General features: G+C 40.2%; 2 protein-coding genes across 2 annotated transcripts in view; both read right to left on the reverse strand.

Moving 5' to 3' along the window:
• Window positions 1–19,373, reverse strand: part of LOC103184157 — a 68,521-nt gene that overhangs the window by 15,156 nt on the left and 33,992 nt on the right. The window contains 2 exon segments of the mRNA XM_042340094.1: window positions 10,292–10,377; window positions 10,894–10,952. Coding sequence (XP_042196028.1) covers window positions 10,292–10,377; window positions 10,894–10,952 — 145 coding nt within the window.
• Window positions 12,314–14,022, reverse strand: LOC121850064 (protocadherin gamma-C3-like). The gene has a single exon (XM_042340128.1). The coding sequence runs from the start codon at window positions 13,815–13,817 to the stop codon at window positions 12,375–12,377; it is 1,443 nt and encodes a 480-aa protein (XP_042196062.1). The 5' UTR covers window positions 13,818–14,022; the 3' UTR covers window positions 12,314–12,374.

The following is a 19,373-nucleotide window of genomic DNA, read 5'->3' on the forward strand; positions in this document are numbered from 1 at the left end:
CATCCTCCTGATGTGAAAGGCGCTGTACAAATGTAATATATTGTTCAGCTTTTTTCACACTGGAAGTTTGTGTCTGCAACTTCCCCGTTGTGATGGCTGTGACCCACAAGCGAACACTCCATTCCTCCAAGCCCTGCTTGTCGGTCAGAGTTTCAGGTCAGTCTGATGTCAGCAACAAACACTGGTCCTGCCCTTTGATTGTCACAAGCAGAGCAGCCAAGACAAATTCAGTTCAGATTGAGAACTGAAAATCATAACATCATTTGTCTAACCTTAACAGGACAGAATGTTCCAGTGAGACAGAATCAAAGGCAGCAATGAATGATATTATCACTCTCTGCCATATGTCAAACACCTCCTGCTTGCTGCCCATAGGAGGAAGATTTGCATTCAGACAACTGATTACCTTTTCGATGATACTTTTCTCAGCCTGAAATGCTTGTGAAAAGTTATAAAATCTTTACTCTTTTGGACATGCATTCCTTTCCTTCCTATCAAAAGAGCAGATAGCTTGAGTGGAAGAGCGAGCATTGGCAAGGGCTCGATGGACATAATGGACACTGTGTTATAATTTGTCTGATTGTATCTATGAAAAACATTTTTTTCTCTGTGAATCCAAAATTCATCCAAGACTTGAACTGCTCCCACATCTGAGGAGTATTTTTTAGCATCTCATTCAGATGATCATTCCCTCATGTTTGGGCTGAAATCCTATGTCTCCACCAAGCATGCTGGCTCACATATGCTTCCTCCTCTCTGCGTCCTCTCTTGAGTTTTAACCTGAACTAGGTAAGTTTCTTTACTCCATATGCCTCTGTTTACCTAGCAGTAAGTAGGAACCCTGTTGTTAGTTGATTGGTGGATCGCTTTTCCGGGGTGATAATCTTCCCCCACCCCAAAATAATAAATAATAATAATTTGGTCACTCAATTCATGACTGATTGTGGGACACGGCAATGGGCTGCCGTGTTTCGACCACAAAATATACAGTCAATTGATTTTACAGTATATTCTGTGAAGCGCTTTGAGATGTCTCAAAGGCATGGTATGTTGCTATACCAAATGCAAGGATTATTATATTATCATTACAAACTAATTACCCTGTGTTCCACTTTAATCATTCTTAGCAGGTCATCAAGACTATGGAATATATATGACTAATTTTTCCGTTCTTTTGACAATCCACACATTTTAAAACCCTAAGCTTGGCACACATATCCAATTATTTTTGACACATATTTTGTTGCTTTGGTATTGATGGTACTCTTCCCACCATGGACCTTTACAAAGATTCTCAATAAAAATGCACATATCTCAAAATTAATACCACTTAGTTGATCTTGTTCCTGCTATGCACATCATAGAAGTAAGTAGTTGGAGGGGACTTGGGTTCTCCAAGGGAGTTTGGAAACTGAGAGTGGTTGAGAGTGAGTGAGACAGCACCCTGGAAGGCAATACAGTACAAACTGGCATAATAAGCTCAGTCCTGTTCACAGTTGTACACACAAATATTAAGGCACATTATAAACAGGTACAGCGTACTGTACAACATAACAAACACAGAATTTTACAAAATGTGCATCAATCTAGATTAAATGTTGCCTTTTCCCCTCAGATATGCATTTACTCATTTTCCTGCCTGATTAATATTTGTTCATTTTGCGCAGCAATGAACCTTTGCTACAGTTTGTTATATTCCATTGGAGTTATTTAATCTTTTAATCCTTTATTGAGGAATAATTCTCTCATAGCTCGTGTGAGATACCAGAAGCAATCATTAAATATGAGGCTTTATAACCTACACTAAATTATTATATGTAGGAAGCACATCTTTCAAATACGTTTTCAAATCATGTACACGGTGTAAACTTTGAATATTTTCTGATTATGATTATTCATAATTGATGATGTTATTTATGAATTATGCATATGGTTCACATTAGTACTTTCAACTGAATTAATATTATCCAAATATACTAACACTGTGGTATTCAGTGAAGCGAGAAAAACAACCATAACCACATGCATTTTTTTCTCCAAATATAGTAATATTTTAATTCAAATGTTAAATATCCATGAAGTGTAATTACAGCAATTAGGTGTACCCTGCTTCAGTGTAATTGTCCACGTGGGGGAAAAAACCTCACAATAATTTACTGCTGTAGAGGTTCCACATGAGAACTAGATTTAAGGAGTCTTAATCCATTTCAGGCTAACTTCACAACACTGTCACAAACTATCACCAAATTACGAGTGACACTCATACTGCTGTTAAGATTTTTTCATACGAACTCTACATTTATAAGTGTGCATGTTCACTACAAATAATAATCTTTGGTCAGGGAAAAATTCATGGCACTTGTGTTGCAAGTAGCAATCTATTGTCAAATAACATGTGCAAATATCATTACTTGTGTAGTCAAATGGGTTGTCATATAGATCATTAAAAAAGCAAAAATCCCTAGATTTGTTTGCATCATACCATGCTTCTAAATAAAGATTTGAGGTGTCTGCCTTCAATGTGTCTTCATTTACCATTATCATGTCACCTTCATTCAAAATGCTGAAGATGTAGTGTATTCGGAAATTAATTCTAGAAAAATTAGGAAGTCAGATCCTATCAGGGTAATGTTCTTTTCATCGAAAGCCTAGAGAGAGGTTTGATGCCCGATTATGACTGTCACTCACACTTGGAGACTGACAAGTATGAGTTTCCAGCAGATGAACACAACAAAAATTACATTCACTTCTGAGCAGCAGGAAGGTCTGAACCACCAACAATAACAAATGACATTTACACAGCACCTTTCATGTCGGGAGGTCGTCCCAAGGCGCTGGACAGTCAGGGATTTGGACCCAAACTGGGGGTTGGGATCAGGAGGGGTGAGGGACCAGGAGGGTATGAGAGTGATCGAAGGCGCAGTCGAGGAGGAAGGTCTTGAGACGCGTCTTGAAGGAGGCGAGAGTGGGCGAGGCAAAGGAACTGTGGGATAGAGTTCCAAAGAGTGGGAAGAGAAAGGCTCAAGGCCCGACCACTGATGTTGGGTGGGCTGGAAAGGGGAAAGGGAGCAGGCCAGATCCCGCTGAGTGGAGGGAGCAAGCAGGTATGGAGTTAGAAGGCGACAGTTAGTAGGGAGGAGCAAGGCTGTGGAGGGCTTTGAAGGTGAGGGCGAGCACCGAATTAAACCTAGCCATAATGTTTACCCTCTCGGCCCTGGTTCAGTTAACGCGTGAGTGTTTTTGAGCTGACAACCCAGGGCATACACTGTGTTTCCATTTTTGACAGCTCGTTTCACCAGTCTGGTGAAAATCCATTGATTTACAGCTGACTTCAGCAATGCGGAGCTCGTTTGCTCTCTTTCTTTCCCAGCGAAGGTTCAATAATTTTTAATAAATACCTCTGCAACACTTAGCAATTCATTTTACTGTAAGCCAGCGGCAAATTCGTAACTAATCTGAAGTTGCAACTTTCAAGTGAAGTGTCAGATGGGACGTCTGACTCGACTGCACCAGTTTTACCTCAGGGCATAAAATAAATTACATTGATTGCCCTGGTCCATGAAACAATGCATTCTGTGGGAATGGGAGCACAGCACCACTGGTAACAGAAATCATTCTTGTTTTATGCTCGGTTCCTTTCTCATGAATAATTCCAACGCTGCTAATATTTTGAATTAATATTACAAAGTCTGTCTGGAATAACAATGCCATTAAATATGCTGTTGAAAACAAATGTCTCGACAGTCTCGTGAAGTATTAAAACACTGTATTAAAAACTGCAACAAAAATAACACATATTATTGGTACTATCAGTAGATGGCTTTCTCGTCTAATTTATACCAAATTCATACCTAAATTTGCTTTTTTTATTATTATTAACAAGCTTTAATGACAATTTCCTGAATTATAATATTATCTAGAGTAAAAGATGCCACAACCCACAATTTGGCACAGGCAGCCACATATTTGTATCAAAATGAATGCGAAAGGGATTTTAATTTTATTTTAAAAACACTGTGGACTTTTACGTTTACTCAGCAGGATGAGGATTAGTTCACAAGATGTATTATTTATTCCCTTCATGTCATTTCTGTTTGAACCAAATGACAGAGAATATAGGATCACTGAATGATCACTGTTACTACTAATGTCGCCTTATTAAGTTTACAGAATCTAGATTTGTAATCTTTTAGGATGGATATCTTTCTCTGCTTCATCTCCAGCAATGAAGCGACACAATTTCACAGGTTATCCTACTTCACAGACTCTTTTAGAATAACGAAAAACACAGCATGGTTCGGAAATGATTCTAAATATAGAGTAGGTCTGGTATTTAAATCGGCGGTGAAGCTGTCTTCTTTGCTGTTAATTAAGAGAATATCTGTGGATCTGTTCAGATCATTTTTCAATTTGTTTGTCCACACTGTGAGACTCATTTATGCTGTTAATAAATGGATATAATCATTTATCACTGTGGAAACTGGTGAACACTAAATTTATTGCTAGATTATTTAAATGGAACTATTAACCATTTGCCAATAGTGCTTTCATGGACATGGGAAACTGTGCTCATGACTCCAATGACAGACTAGTATTCTTGTTCTTTCACTCAACTTTTCCCTTCCCCTTCCTTTCCTTAATGAAGTGACAAACATTGGAATATGGATACATGAGTGCTAATGGCTGTCCAGTTGTCATCCCGAGGTGTGAGCCTGGACAGTGCAAATTAATGAATACTTTGACCATCCATCAAACACAACGGCAACTGACAATATCTCTGCTTCAGGTCCACGCAAGTACCACAAAGAGGGGTAGAAACCCTGTCTGATTATACCCTCTCCCAGCAGCTTAAGGACATTTAGGCAACTGACTAACAACTCAGATGAGATCTGCTCACTCAGCATAGATCAAAGATCAACCTGGAAGCTTCCTGATTTTCATGCATCAATGTCACATGACAGACTGCATTTATCCACTGAACTGTCTTGGAAGCAAATTGTAACCCCAACAATCACCCACAACTGCATTTGTATGCAATATAAGAAAACCTTTTTAATATACCTTTAACAATCAGAACCTGGTCCACAATCTCTATTATTATTTCTCTTTACAAACATCTTGCTACAGTTGCACTGACTATTAACTATTACACCTCCCAATAATAGTCACTTTGGGGCATAATAGTGAAAAATCTTTAAAATCAGTCTCAATTTGGAACCCAATTCTTTATATAAACAAAACTATTGAATACCAGCTTCCAACCTAAGTTTGAATTTCAGAATCTTCCACAGTTCTGCTGATCTTAAAATGCATGCCTTAATAGTCTTATAACCTGAGAGTAGGAAAACTTTGGCCCTACCCTTTGGTACCTGTGGAACTGTAACCCAATTAAGTTAGAACCTTCAGCTAAGGAGGAAAGAAATTTGGAGAGAGAAAAAGTAATAAAAATAACTTGATGCATTAAAAAATATAATTTAAAAAATTACACAATCAGATATTCCAGACAAAAATCAAAATGTTCTCATCAAAGAACCATTGAGATACCATACAATATAATGAAATCACAACAATTCCCTCTGCTCACTGATTCTAAATGCCTGGTAATTTAATACAAGCAGTGATGTTGGCAATACAATGATAGACTTGGGGAACTTATAAACACTCAAGGCTATTAGTTATTCTGAATAAATACTCTAATGTGGAATTCCTGTTTTATGGAATCATTATTAGTAACCTAGGTTTAATAAAACAATGTCTGCCAATTATCATCAGTCCTTATAATTGCTGATGTCTTTGTGATTGCAGAAGAAAACTGTTGATAACAAGATCAAAATGCATTAACCTACTCAAAAGGTTTATTTCATTGCTCAAGCTGTCCTGCCATTGAACCTGCAGGGTTTGGTGCATTTACATTAATAGCGCAGAGATAGTAAAACCTAAGTCTCAGTAGTTTGAATTTTATAGAGTGAGCATGTTGTTGCTATGGTATCCACCTGGGCTGTTTTGAGGTATTGCCTTGTGGAATATTATGGAATTGTGTGAGCAAGTAGTAAACTATGGAACAGGCTCCCTAGGGAGATGGTGGAAGCAGAAAGTTTTGTTTGTTTCAAGACAAATAAGATAAATTTCTGCAGACAAATAATATCGCAGCATACAGTATATAGTTTGGGACACAACATGTCAAATAACTGCGAGGATGGTGGAAGGCGAACTGGATGGACCTTGGTCTTCTTTCGCCAACAAAATCTTATGCTCTTATGAACCAAAATACCTCACATATATCATAATTCCTTTTAAGGAAGTATTGGGGAAATCCAATATTTAATGTGATAATTATCACTGGTAACAATTATCATATCACATACTGTACCACTCTACCTCCATCCTTCTGTTCTGTTTTCCAACCTGGTTCCTGCCATCCTAAGCCGTAAGAATTTGTTACGTTCTTTGTGATGTGAAAACTGCTGGCTTCATTTCAACAGCAACCAGTGCCTCATCCAGTTTTACAACAGAAAAGGCATCTGCGGCACAACTAATTTGGTGTGTCACATTAGACTTAGCTTCTGAGTAGAGAACAACAGCAGTTAATTTCTCAGCAAGCGATACAAATGTAACTCTATCTTCTGTAATAACCTTATATTTTACCTTTGTTCATTGCATTTTCAATACTTCCACAAAATATACAGTCAATTAACCTTACAGTAAATTCTGTGAAGCGCTTTAAGACGTATCAAAGAAGTGATAAGGCGCTATATCACATGCAAGGATTATTCCTATTATTCCAATAATTAATCTGGAAGACGCAAATCTCAATCCCCCACCACTCCCAAAAACCAAAATTCAACTTGAAATCATAAAAAGAAAGGGGGAAAGATATGCTCTTGCTGATTTATAGTATATCTGAAATTGTATGGAGATTCTACAAAATAATTTGTAATAATGCTACTTGTCTCTCAATCCAACACAAAATGGTATTCGGTGGTTGTTGAGAATACTCACAGCAATTTGAAGCGTTTGATAGTAATGGCCTATGAGTTGGAACTAACACAACTTAATGGTTCATTGAGTGTCTAGTGTGACACAGGATCATACAGACCACAAAGGTTCAAGACCCATATAGGTGTTTTACTGTTATTCGTACAGTTCAAATTACTGATACGAGTAAAACGACTCTGTTGCTACTAACAGATAAATTTGGCTTATATGGTTCTAAAAGTCTTCATTTGTTTTGTAAGCAAATGCTCTTGGGGGTCATGTTATCAAACTCATATTATTGCACTTCATTATCTTGTGCAGTCAGCTCAATACAAGGACTCACAAATACAGAATGGCTAAAGGGATGCACATGTCATAACCCATCAATACTGACATTAATGGCAACTTCATTGACTTGAGGGCAGTATTCTTGCTAATATTCACTATATGTCCTTGTTAACAAATCATGGTTACTATCACTTGCCTGGCACTAGCTGTTTGAGTATTATTCAAAGTGAATTTAATCTTTGCGACACATGTTTACAGAAGCAACCTTTAGAAGTGAAAATCCCATGGCACGGATTTGAAACTCATCATTCCAATATCTGAAGTGGATGCGGGCATGTTATAAAAACGTTTTTTTAAAAAAAAAATTGCATTTGATACAGCACCTTATCACGTCATTAAGACGCCTCAAAGCGCTTCACAGAATATGCTGTAAAGTGAATTGATCATATATTTTGTGAGCAAATGTTAATCAAATGAAGAATCAAGCATTTTCCACCTATTTCAACTCTACGTGCTGAAATTCTGTTTGTTGTTTGTGCATTTCTTACATGGGATTTCTCCATTTATAGACCCACTGAGGCAGGGAAATTTAACACAGTTCCTCCCATTGCCAAGCACCTCAACTCAGATACAATATACACATGGAGTAAAGTTTCCACCGTGGGGCCTGTCCACCAATTCACAATGGATTTCCTTCTGCATAGAGTTCAATTTCCCATGGCAAAAATGTGTCTGAAGTCAGAAATCCCTCAGAGAGAAACTGTCGGTTTAGTGTCGACTAATTGCACAATTCCAGGCAGATTTCATACTCTGACCTCACGATGGCTAAGGACTGACTGAGACTGATAAAATTCACGTCACTATGTGGCCAAAAGAAAGATGTCTTTCATCCCGCCAGTCTGGACTGAGTTTGAACTGCTATCCTGGACCTAAAGAATGACATTCTAATCCAGTGAGCAAGCCATTCAGCCTCAGAACGCTCATCAATCAAATATTTTTGAGTTGTTTTGAACCAATTTGTTTGTCAATGCTGCATTCTTGGCTACACATTTTTAAAAAAATGTTAGGCATAAGGTGGATACTTTCTATCTTAAAAGATTCCTAATAATCAAAGGTAATACTTTTCTAATCTGGGATAAAGTCTCATATTTCATTTCCACCACACAAAGAAAATTTACGGTATTTCAATTTTGTATTGTGCCACCTTGGGAATATCTTCAATAAGTAGTTGCATTGCAATTTCTCTCTTCATGTGAATCAAATTTATGTCACATCAGTGCTGAAACTGTGTTATAATTGTGATTAAAAATCAGAAATCTAAATGCCATCTGAATTTAAGCAACTTCACAAGGTGGTTTTACATTACCAATGTCAAGGCAATCATCTCTTTATTAATGTTCAACATTTCAATAAAATTCATGCATCAGTTAATAGAACTGTACAATGTATTAATCCCAAACCATGCAGCTCTATAGACATGGTCAGCTTTCATATCTCAAACATAGGTATTAATGCTAAATATATGCTTCCAGAACAACTAAGCCATAAGGTCTGATAATATTTAAGCTCTAAGCTCCATATTTTTCTAAAGGAGCCAGCTATATGGCTATTTTAATTTGAAGGTTCAGAACTTTTGTCCAGCACTCTGCTCAAGGTTAAATGCTCAAGGACACTTGCTGTCTATTCATATTAATTATAGTGTACAATAATGATTAAATATTTCCATTGACCTTTTTCCTTTGAAACTACAAAGAAGTGTGAAATTTCCATTTTGTCTTCCAGTCAGAGTGACATGCACATATTTAAACGCAACGCTGCATTAGATTATAGTTTTTTTCTCTGCTTTAATGGGCTGTTCTTGTAGGCTTCAATTCATTTTTAAATGTCCTTGTCCATCTATCTGGGTACTGCTCGGTACCAAAGTAAGACTGATGATGATAATAATCTCCATTAATGAGAATTAGTGAGCAATCAATATAAATGAAATATCCAGTTGACATCTCATACATTGCTGATTTCAGAAATACTCAAAATTCAACTTCAAAAGATTTTACTGTAGATTTATAGTTTTTGTTATGCAACCATGACGTGAAAGCTCAAAGGGAACGAATATGAGAAATTATATCCTTCAACAGGTTTACCACACATAAAGTAAATAGTTTGACAGTTTAAGGTGGGAGTTTATATTTCCTATAAATAATTGCAAATACCACATAATCTTCTTAACAATAACCAGTTAAATATATAAATAGCTCCAGGCACTAAGCCATGAAGTATATTTTGTTGCAAATAAACTTGCTATTTGTATTCTTCTCAAATCAGAAGAAACAAATAAGACACGTTCATTTTAAATGTATTAATACACACTTTAAAACATATTTTCATTGTAGATAGTGAAATTTAAAGTCTAACATAACAGAAACAAAATCCCTACTTTTATATCAGGATATTTGCAAGGCATTTGGAATTATCATTTGTGAGCGCACATAATCTCATGTGAGGCTTATATTTTCTTCATGTGCGTTTAGATTGAGTAGCGCGTGAGCAGCAAACATCCAAGAGATCAAACCATGGTGACAGATAGCATTCCTTTGAACTAAATTCTCTTGTGCTGATCAGAGCAGAAGCTTTAAAAATGCTGTAATTATTCTGTCTGTAATAACTCCTGCATTATTTTTACATGCACGTGTATATATTTTTGAATTTTATAAAAAATGGTATACATTTCCTTACGTCTCATAATAGTTTGCATCTGTATTTAGCTAAAGATATTTTGTGCCATTTTGTTTAATTATTATTTCTCTGAACCCTTTGATTATGAGCTAACTTCATTATTACAGGTTTTACAGTATCAAACACTGTTAGTAATGCTGGAAAGAGTCTGACCAATTTGAGAGCTGAATAATTCTACATACATGAATCTATACAGTTGTAAAGTGTTTGACAACTTGAATTTATGCGGTGAAATGATGAACACTGATCTCATGTACAACATATTAATAGTTTTCATCTTGTTTCTAACACTCACCTGCTGCTGAAGTGATAGCTGTGTGTCGCCTGTTGAATTCTCGTTTAATTTCATCCTGGGCTGGGTTTTCTTCCAAGTACTGGGAGCTGGAAAAAACAAAGAGGCAAAACAATGCTTGAAATTATGTTTTATAATCAGAAATAAACATTTGAGAACATTGAAATGATGTTAAGTGGAGGTTTTATTTTGCAATTAGCTCCCTTTTCTCCCTCTCCCCTCCTTAAAGCAAGACTCCCGCTGAGATAGTTTAATAAATAGCACAAGCACAACAATATCCAACAACAACAGCAGCAACTTGGATTTATAGAGCGCCCTCCACGCCGGACCAAATCGCCAATTTTCACATGGCAGAAAAGGCTCATCAAGCCAAATGACCTACACCTATTACTGGATTACTATGTGAAAACCTGAGAAGGAGTTGTTGTCAGATAATTTGATCTTTGACGTCATTACAAGACCAATACAATCCAGATATCCAATGCCCAACATGGTTCCTTTCCAACAGGGTCCACTAGATTACAATCAGTGACTTAAATCTTGGCAGGAGAGCCAAGGCCAACTGTAGCTGCCCTGATTGTGCTAAAGAAGATGAAATACAATACCTGATCTTTGATGCTATGTAAGGTTCTGAAGAACGCCAGTCTGTGTTCAGTTGTCCTACCTGTAAATATACATATGTATAAACTGTAAAATGCATCAATAAATCAGACAACAAAGAACATTAAAATAACTCATACTGAAAGTACACATTGGATAAAATTAAACATACATATATTATTCAATGGTAGGTTTTTCCACCCAATAAATGTTATTGTTGACTAACAAACTCACTTTCTCTTACTCAGTGAGTTTTGCCTGTTCTGCCAAATCGATAGATATGAGCCTCACATATCATGGATATGTACCTTTCATTGTTGATAGTCACAGACTCACGTTAAATGGAATCGTAATGGACCATATATGTTGCTGATACATTGGTGAACTTATGATATAAAATGGTTTATCGAGCTATCACTACTTACCACCTTTCTCACATTCCTTAAGAGCACTTTGCTCTTCAGCTCCTAGTTTGTACAACTCACCTCATCAGGTACATTAGTCCATTTATTTGCCATCTCCCCTCTCCATTCTGCAAGAAGTGTTTCTGTATTTGTGGGGTCATTTTGTAGGGTAGCTGTACTGTATGGTGCTAAAAAGACAAAATCTCCCTTACGTGATAAGGGATCTGACCGAACTTTATAGGTATATGTTCTAGAGAGGGATCCATTCCCAACTAACTCAACGAAGTGTGGCGTTCCTTTGTAGTCTGGCACTGTCTGAAGGTACAAGTGAGAATTGGGGAATGGATCATTGGAATTCCAGCGACTGAGACCGCAACACGAGGAGGAAGAACTGCAACAGTCAGACCAATTGCTGTCACAGTGGCACATGGTGACGATAAGGACAATCAGAATCACCAGAAGAATGGAAGAGGTTAAGGCTAAGGTGACTATTAAATAAAATGCCAAGTTGGAAGCTTTCCCCAAGTTGCTGGTTTGTTCAGTTTGATCCGAAAGAGTTTCTCCGGCAGCATCTGTCACTGATACAATGATGGTGACGGTAGCAGAGAGAGGTGGATGCCCATTGTCTTTCACTTGGACAAGAAGCTTTTGAATGGAGTCATCATTCTCCACAAAACGACGAGTGCTCCTGATTTCCCCGGAATTGTGCGTTATGGTGAACAGGCCTGGATCAGTCGCCTGGAGGAGCTGAAAGAATAACCGTGCATTCTGGCCGGAATCGGCATCGGTGGCCACCACTTTGGTTACCAAGTGACCCGGCTCTGCAGATTGAGGTAGGACTATTTTGGAGCCATTGGTTGTCAATGGAGAAATGATGACAGGTGCATTGTCGTTCTGATCCAGAACAATTACGTTCAGGGTCATGTTGCTGTCACGTGGAGGTAATCCAGCATCTTGAACTTGGACCAGGATCTGAAAGTTCTTGAATTGCTCATAGTCAAAGGAGCGTTGGGAATAGAGGACACCAGTTGCTGGACTGATGGACACATAGGCTGATGCAGGCAGATCATTCACCTGGGTGGTCAGGACTGAATATGACAAGTGTGAATTCTGGTCCTGATCTGGGTCCAGGGCAGAGACAGAACCGATGGAAGTTCCTGGTGGGCTGTTCTCCTGCACATAGACGGTGTAAGAAGCCTGTGCAAAACGTGGCGAATTGTCATTAACGTCTGATACCTCAACCAAAATGGTTTTGTTGGTGGAGAGAGGCGGGGTCCCTTCATCTCGACAGATGATGTTAATGTTGTACTGCAAATCCGTTTCCGGTCCAGGGCACGGTTGGTGGCAAGGGTGTAGGTGTTCTTCAGAGATGTCTTGAGTTCGAATGGCACATGGTTTGGGGCGTAGCATTCAGCGTGGCCGTTTGGGCCGGAATCCCGGTCAGTTACGCGGATCAGAGCGATCATGGTGCCGAGCTGAGCATTCTCAGGGACAGGGCTGGACACTGACATCAGCGTCACCTCGGGCGAGTTGTCATTCACGTCACGTATCTCCACCATCACTTTACATACTGCGAAATGCAGGCTGTCTTTGGCCGCTACATTGATCTCATAAAGATTGTTTTCTTCGAAATCCAACACTCCTTTGACCCTCAACTCCCCTGTTTTGGATCCCAGGCTGAACAGGTCACGAACCCTGTGTGGGGTGCGGCCGCTGAAGGAATAGGTAATATCTCCATTGGGACCTTCATCCAAATCGGTGGCATTGAGCTTGATTATCAAGGCCCCCACTGGCGCATTTTCCATCAGACTGACTTTATAGATGGTCTGACCAAACACCGGCCAATTATCGTCCACGTCGAGAACGGTAATAACAAACTGTGCCGTGCCAGATCGCTCTGGAATCCCGCCATCAATGGCTGTCAGGCGCAACCGATGCGTCGCAACCTCTTCCCTGTCCAAATACTTCTTCAGCAGAAGCTCCGCGACTATTCCGCCATCACTACTATTCTGAACTTCCAGCGAGAAGTGCTCATTCGGACTCAAGTGGTAAGTCCTGATGGAATTGGCTCCCACGTCTGGGTCGTAAGCGCTGGGCAACAGGAAGCGAGTTCCCGGGGGAACCGATTCCACAATCTCCAATTTGAGCTCCTCGTTGGGGAAACTGGGGGCATTGTCATTGATATCCAATATCTCCACTTCCGCGCTGTATAGGGACAGGGGGTTTTCGATGACGATTTCGTTGTTAAGGATGCATTTGGCGCTTTTCCCGCACAGCTTCTCCCTGTCTATTTTAGTGCTCACAAACAAATCACCGGTTTTCAAGTTGACATCGAAATACCGTTCACTCGCCTCGGACATAACGCGGAGCTTGCGACTAACCAGGTTCTTTACGTGTAGCCCCAAACCTTCAGCGACATTCCCAACCAAGGCGCCGTATTCCAGTTCTTCGGCAATCGAAAAGCGGATCTGCCCTGAGACATTCTTCCAGACGCAAAGCAGGAAAACCAAAGACCACGTTTGCATTCTCTGTCCGAGTTAATCCGTGCATTCGGAATGCTGTGCCAATGCAAACTGGGAAAACACTCCGACCACCTGTATCCACTTTCAGATCCGACCGAACTAATTACGGCTTAAAGCACTTCCTGAGCAGTTGAGGAACACTGTGTTGAAAAACATGGCTGTTTTTTTCAGAGACTGATGTAAACACACCAAACCCCTGCCTTTCCTTCTTTCCGAATCTCTGCTGTACGCGGTGCTGAGGAAAAGAGAGGTGGGACTGGGAGCGGAGTTTGAGTACCTCATTGGTACACAGCGACACAAAGAGTCCTCGCCAATAATTGCACAGTACTCTCGTTAAAGCGAGACTGCGCCAACCGTGCGGGAGGAGGTGCGCATTCGGCATATTATTCCAGCAAATGCAAACCATTTCTCTCGTACCCAGACCAGAGTAATCTTTGCCACATGCTGGTGATTTGCTCCGAAAGTAACGCTTTTGATTCCAAAAGGCGGAATGAAAAGTAATTGCTGCTTTAAATCCGTCAGATTTCTGTGAATAAAATGGAGGAAACGGCAACTTTTTTTTGTGGGGGTGGGTGGGGCGTGTAATCAAATGTGTTACCGTCCCTCTCCCCCACCCCACGTACACTCAGCATTTAAAATAATTGAACCTTTAACTGTTTCAAAATCCGGCTTTGCTTTGGATTGTAAAAGTAACAATCGAGTCTGGGAAAATGTAGTGGCTTTGTGTTACATGTGTGACTCCCGGTCCAGTGTTCACAGACAGTTGCTGATGACACATCTGTTATGCAGATCCATCAATTATCTTACATTATAACCAGCGCATGATCTTAGATATTGTTATTTTTGTTCACAGACATCTGTGTGCCTGTAGGATACCCATTACAATCGCCCCTTAATCCGTCTTATTGCTGCTTAAATAACAACTCGCTTGTTTCCACTCAGCAAATTGCAGTTCTTTTGCACGTTGAGAGGGCAATTTCGGAATGTCGTTTGGCGCTGGGAATCGGCGAGACAGCGAAAATCCTGCCAACAGGAGCAGAACTGCGATGCTATGACACACTGTGTGTTAAGTATTCCACACACGAGCAACGGTTCAGACAAGAAAGGCAATGAAAGTGTTCACTGGAAAATTAATTTCTCTTTTCACCAGCTTGGGCTGCAGCAGATTTAATTTCATCTGAACTTTAACGTTTCTGTGCTGACTGCTGGGATCTCGCCTCTGACAGTCCCGAGATTAATCAGAATAAATACGATACTTCATTACTTCTCCGCACCTTGGCTGTACAGCAAAATGCCCCATGATCATGTCAACAGCATAGTCAAAGACACAACCCCTGCAGGACGTGCCCAGTCCAGACAGACAAAGCACCTGTCACTCGGGGACATTGAAACACGACAGGCAAGTCCCCAGTATTCATTTCACAAGAGAAAAAAAATATATTGGAGAAAGTGACAATAATTAATGACCGAAGAAAGCGAAACTTGGACTATGATCCTGTCCTGCTGCCTCAAATAAGACTTATGGCAAACCGAGCAAACATTTAATAACCACATGATTAGGATTCGATTAAAAGGCAGATTGGTGATAACTTGATCTATTAAATGGCAATTCTACACCTTAATTGTGATGTAGTTATACAGCTAATAACCGGGTTTAAGATTTTCTAGTTATTTTCAAAAGATTAATAACACGATAAGGATCCTGTAGTTGCAGCATTTCTAATTGTTACAGAATGTTGAGAAGCACAGGACTTGTGCATATCTCTTACAAATGAAGTGCCAATCCAGATGGAGTGGGTTGTCTGAGTTCATTGACAGAGTCATGATCTGTACCATTTGTGGAGTTATAAAAGTTAACTTATCAAAGCAGATTAAGAAACTCAATCTTTTTTCAAAGCATAATGGAGGACTTTTTAACAATTTTCCCCAAAGGACGATGAATAATCTATGCATTTAATCCCCTGATCATTAACAAACAAACTTCAAAAACTCCAAAAATATCAATCTTCCACTATTCAGCCCTAGCCTTCGATCAGGGCAATAATACCTCAATGTGGGATTGATACACGTTGCTTGTGGGCACTGTAAATGGGGAGAGAGCTCAAATCTGGATTTATATACCCTTTAATATATCTGATGTATACTAAACACCCAGCTTGTCGGCCTACGCAACTCCTCCCTCCATAGGCTGTGGATCATCCAGAACTGCAGCTCGTGTCCTCTCCCGCACGAGGCTCCATGACCCTATCACTCCCATTCTCGCCTGATTCCACTGGCTTCCCATCACACAGAGGATGCAGTTCAAGTTCCTGGTCTTCGCCTTCAAAGCCCTCCATGGCCTTGCTCCCCCTTAACTCTAAGACCTCCTAAACCCCTACCAACTTGTCAGCTCCCTCCACTCAGTGGACTTCAGCCTGCTGCACATCCCCTGCCTCGCCCACCCCAACATTGGCGGGCAGGCCTTCAGCCACTCTGCCCCCATGCTCTGGAACTCCACCCCACAGGCCCTCTGCCTCGTCTTCTCCCTTACCTTGGACCACCTCAGGTCTGAAACACTGATTGTCCAGCACCTTGGGATGTCCTCCCGATGTGAAAAGCGCTATATCAAATGCAAGGATTATTATTATTATTATTATTGTCCCTCTGGGTTTTTATCTTCTGTGGGATTTGCTGCATGCATACTTGCTCATTCCCCAAAACAATCAAGTTAAAACTTCAGAATAATCATTCATTTTCACGGTTCTTCGACCTGCTGTTGTTCAAAGACAATATTCTCTCCCCCACCACCCACCCCGCCAACTCCAAGTTGACATGTTTGGCAATAGAATGCCAGATTTGAGCCCACCCTCTGTGCCAACCTATGCTGAATAGTTTCTAGAATTAGGTAAGCAGACTGCTTCTCTCCAGGGAGAGAGTACACATTCTAATAAATATCTTTTAAGTTTCACATATAGGTGGAATGGTATGGTGATGGATTCTGCATGTTTCAGACACCCTTCTGACCAACTCTCTTCCCCACCTCCTCCACCACCACCACCACCCACACATGCATATAGTACAACAACAAGAACAACAACAAGATTACATTTGTCAGGAGGACGTCCCAAGGCACTTGACATAGTACAGCATTTCAGACCCGAGCTGGGGTTGGGGGGTTAAGGGAGGGGAGGGGAAGGGGAGGGGCTGATGGCATGGTCGAAGATGAGGGTCTTGAGGCGGGATTTGAAGGAAGCTATTGAGGGGGCGAGGCGGAGTGATTGGGGGATGGAATTCTAGGGGTTGGGGGCAGAGTGGCTGAAGGCTCTCCCGCCAATGGTGGGGCAGGTGGGTCGGGGGAAATGGAGCAGGCCAGAGCCGGCTGAGCAGAGGGAACGGGTGCGTTGGTACAGGGTTAAGAGGTTGCAGAGGTAGTGTGGGGCGATGCCATGGAGGGCTTTGTATGTGAGGACCAAGATCTTGAACTGGATCCTCTGAAGGATAGGGAGCCAGTGGAGTCAGGCGAGAGTGGGGAGATGGGGTCATGGAGTTTTGTTTGGGAGAGGACACGAGCTGCAGAGTTCTGGATTATCAGCAGCCTGTGAAGGGAGGAATTGAGAAGGCCGATAAGCAGGGCATTTTCATAGTCGAGCCTGGAGGTGATGAAGGCATGAACAAGAGTTTCAGTGGCCTGAGGGGTGAAGTAGTGGTCCTGGAGTTGAGGGTGGGGGCAGAAAGATAGAGTTGGGTGTCATCCACATACATGTGGAAGTTGACCCCATGTCCGCGGATGATGTCACCAAGGGGGAGCATGCAGATATGAAAGACGAGAGGGCCAAGGACAGAGCCCTTGGTGTTACAATAAGTAACACATGGCCATTGAGATCAGTGAGTCAAAATATTTTTGAAAATACCCATAGAGTGACTGCCATGCATATACACATAATCGCATCTATTAGGAGAATATTTTCACAGTACAGTGTTTGTAAAATGTTTTGGTATATACATTGTATGAAAAATAAGTTATGAAATCTCTCAGTTTTTGATACTGGAGCTATTTTTACAAATAGTCACTGTATATATTAAAATTAATTAATTATTCTTATTTCAAAATAAGAACCAGACTTTTAACATTCCTTAAGTTTGAGAATCTGCCCGCAAATAGTAAACTATTTCAGACCTTCATTTACATGAAAGGAATCACTGTATTGTTATTCCTATTTGTTAAATAGGGAGAATTAATCATAGCCACTAACTACTGGTAAAATATCCTCCTTTTCCCTGTAAATTAGACAATAGTAGGAAGTAATGTACATGAACCAGCACAAACTTAGCAGTATAACTGCAGTTTAAAACTCTGTTTATACTGCTGTAAGTCATTCAGAATCATTGCCAAACAGTAAAGTAATTAGTACCAAGAAACAACATTCCTTTTTGTGTGCACTGTAATCACTATTGCTGGGATTGTGCATAGCATCATGCACATGAAACTCAATGCAAATAAGAACTCAGAGAGCTGCTACCTCCATTTGCTGATGCTAAACATGCTATTAAACATCTATTAATAAGATATAGTCTTCAACAACATTAAGAATCATTACAGCAGATCATTTGATTAGCTGTGAACTTTCAACGAGGCATTTCAAACCAAGATTTGAGTGGACAGCAAATGCTTTTCACATTCTGCTTCATGAAGCTGTACATGCACAGAACCTGCGTTTCCTTCATCAATCCCAGATGTACCCTGCAACCAGGGCAACACACAGACTCCAGTCTGTGGTTTCCAAATACCTCTGCTATAGGCAACTGTAGTGTAACTGACTGGGGTATTACATCTTTCAAGTTCATAAAGCTTAGCACTCACTTCATAAATATCTTGATGTCACAATAGAAAATGTGGCAGGGTCGGTTTTCTGGAAGTAATATATCAAGGGATTGAAGGGCCTTCTTCATGCGAACCTCTCGAAAGATGGATATCTACGCTTTATGTAGAGCCATTATACAACTCTTGGATTTTTTTGTATTACAAATATTGAATTTATTCAGTTAATTGTATATATGTCCTGTCTTATGAATCTGGTTTCTAAAGTTAGATAGAATTCCACTACCTTCCCAAATTTAAATAGGATAATGTGATGCAATTACTATTTCTACCCCCACCTCAACAAATAGCTCAGTGGATAAATGCATTGTTTAGTGTGGCATTCATTCATAGCAACCACACACTGGCAGATGTTATCAACCTCGTTCTGTCGTGAACGAGCTAATCTCATCTTCTATGAGAAGCAAATAATTAAGTTTAACATCCTGATTCAGAATTATTAATCCTCACCAATTATGCAGCAAACCCTGCTAGTTGGCTAGATCTTGGGGGGGCGGGAACTGGCACATAGTTGAATACACGATTGACACTCACTGCCCAGGTTCACACATGAAGATTATCCAGTTGGGGAAGTAAAGCCTGAGCAGCACTTCACTGGAATCATATCCCTGTGTGAGTCTCCACCTAGAGGAGAAGAAGGGTATAGGAGGGTAATGGAGTGTAAAATTGGAGGAGAGAAATAGGAGGATGTGTTTTCAAAG

This window comes from Callorhinchus milii, unplaced genomic scaffold (assembly GCF_018977255.1).
Source record: "Callorhinchus milii isolate IMCB2004 unplaced genomic scaffold, IMCB_Cmil_1.0 Scaffold13, whole genome shotgun sequence".
NCBI lineage: Eukaryota > Metazoa > Chordata > Chondrichthyes > Chimaeriformes > Callorhinchidae > Callorhinchus > Callorhinchus milii.

Excerpts from the sequence above, each read along its gene's own strand:
- LOC121850064 (XM_042340128.1), bottom strand. The coding sequence starts at position 13,817 with ATGCAAACGTGGTCTTTGGTTTTCCTGCTTTGCGTCTGGAAGAATGTC.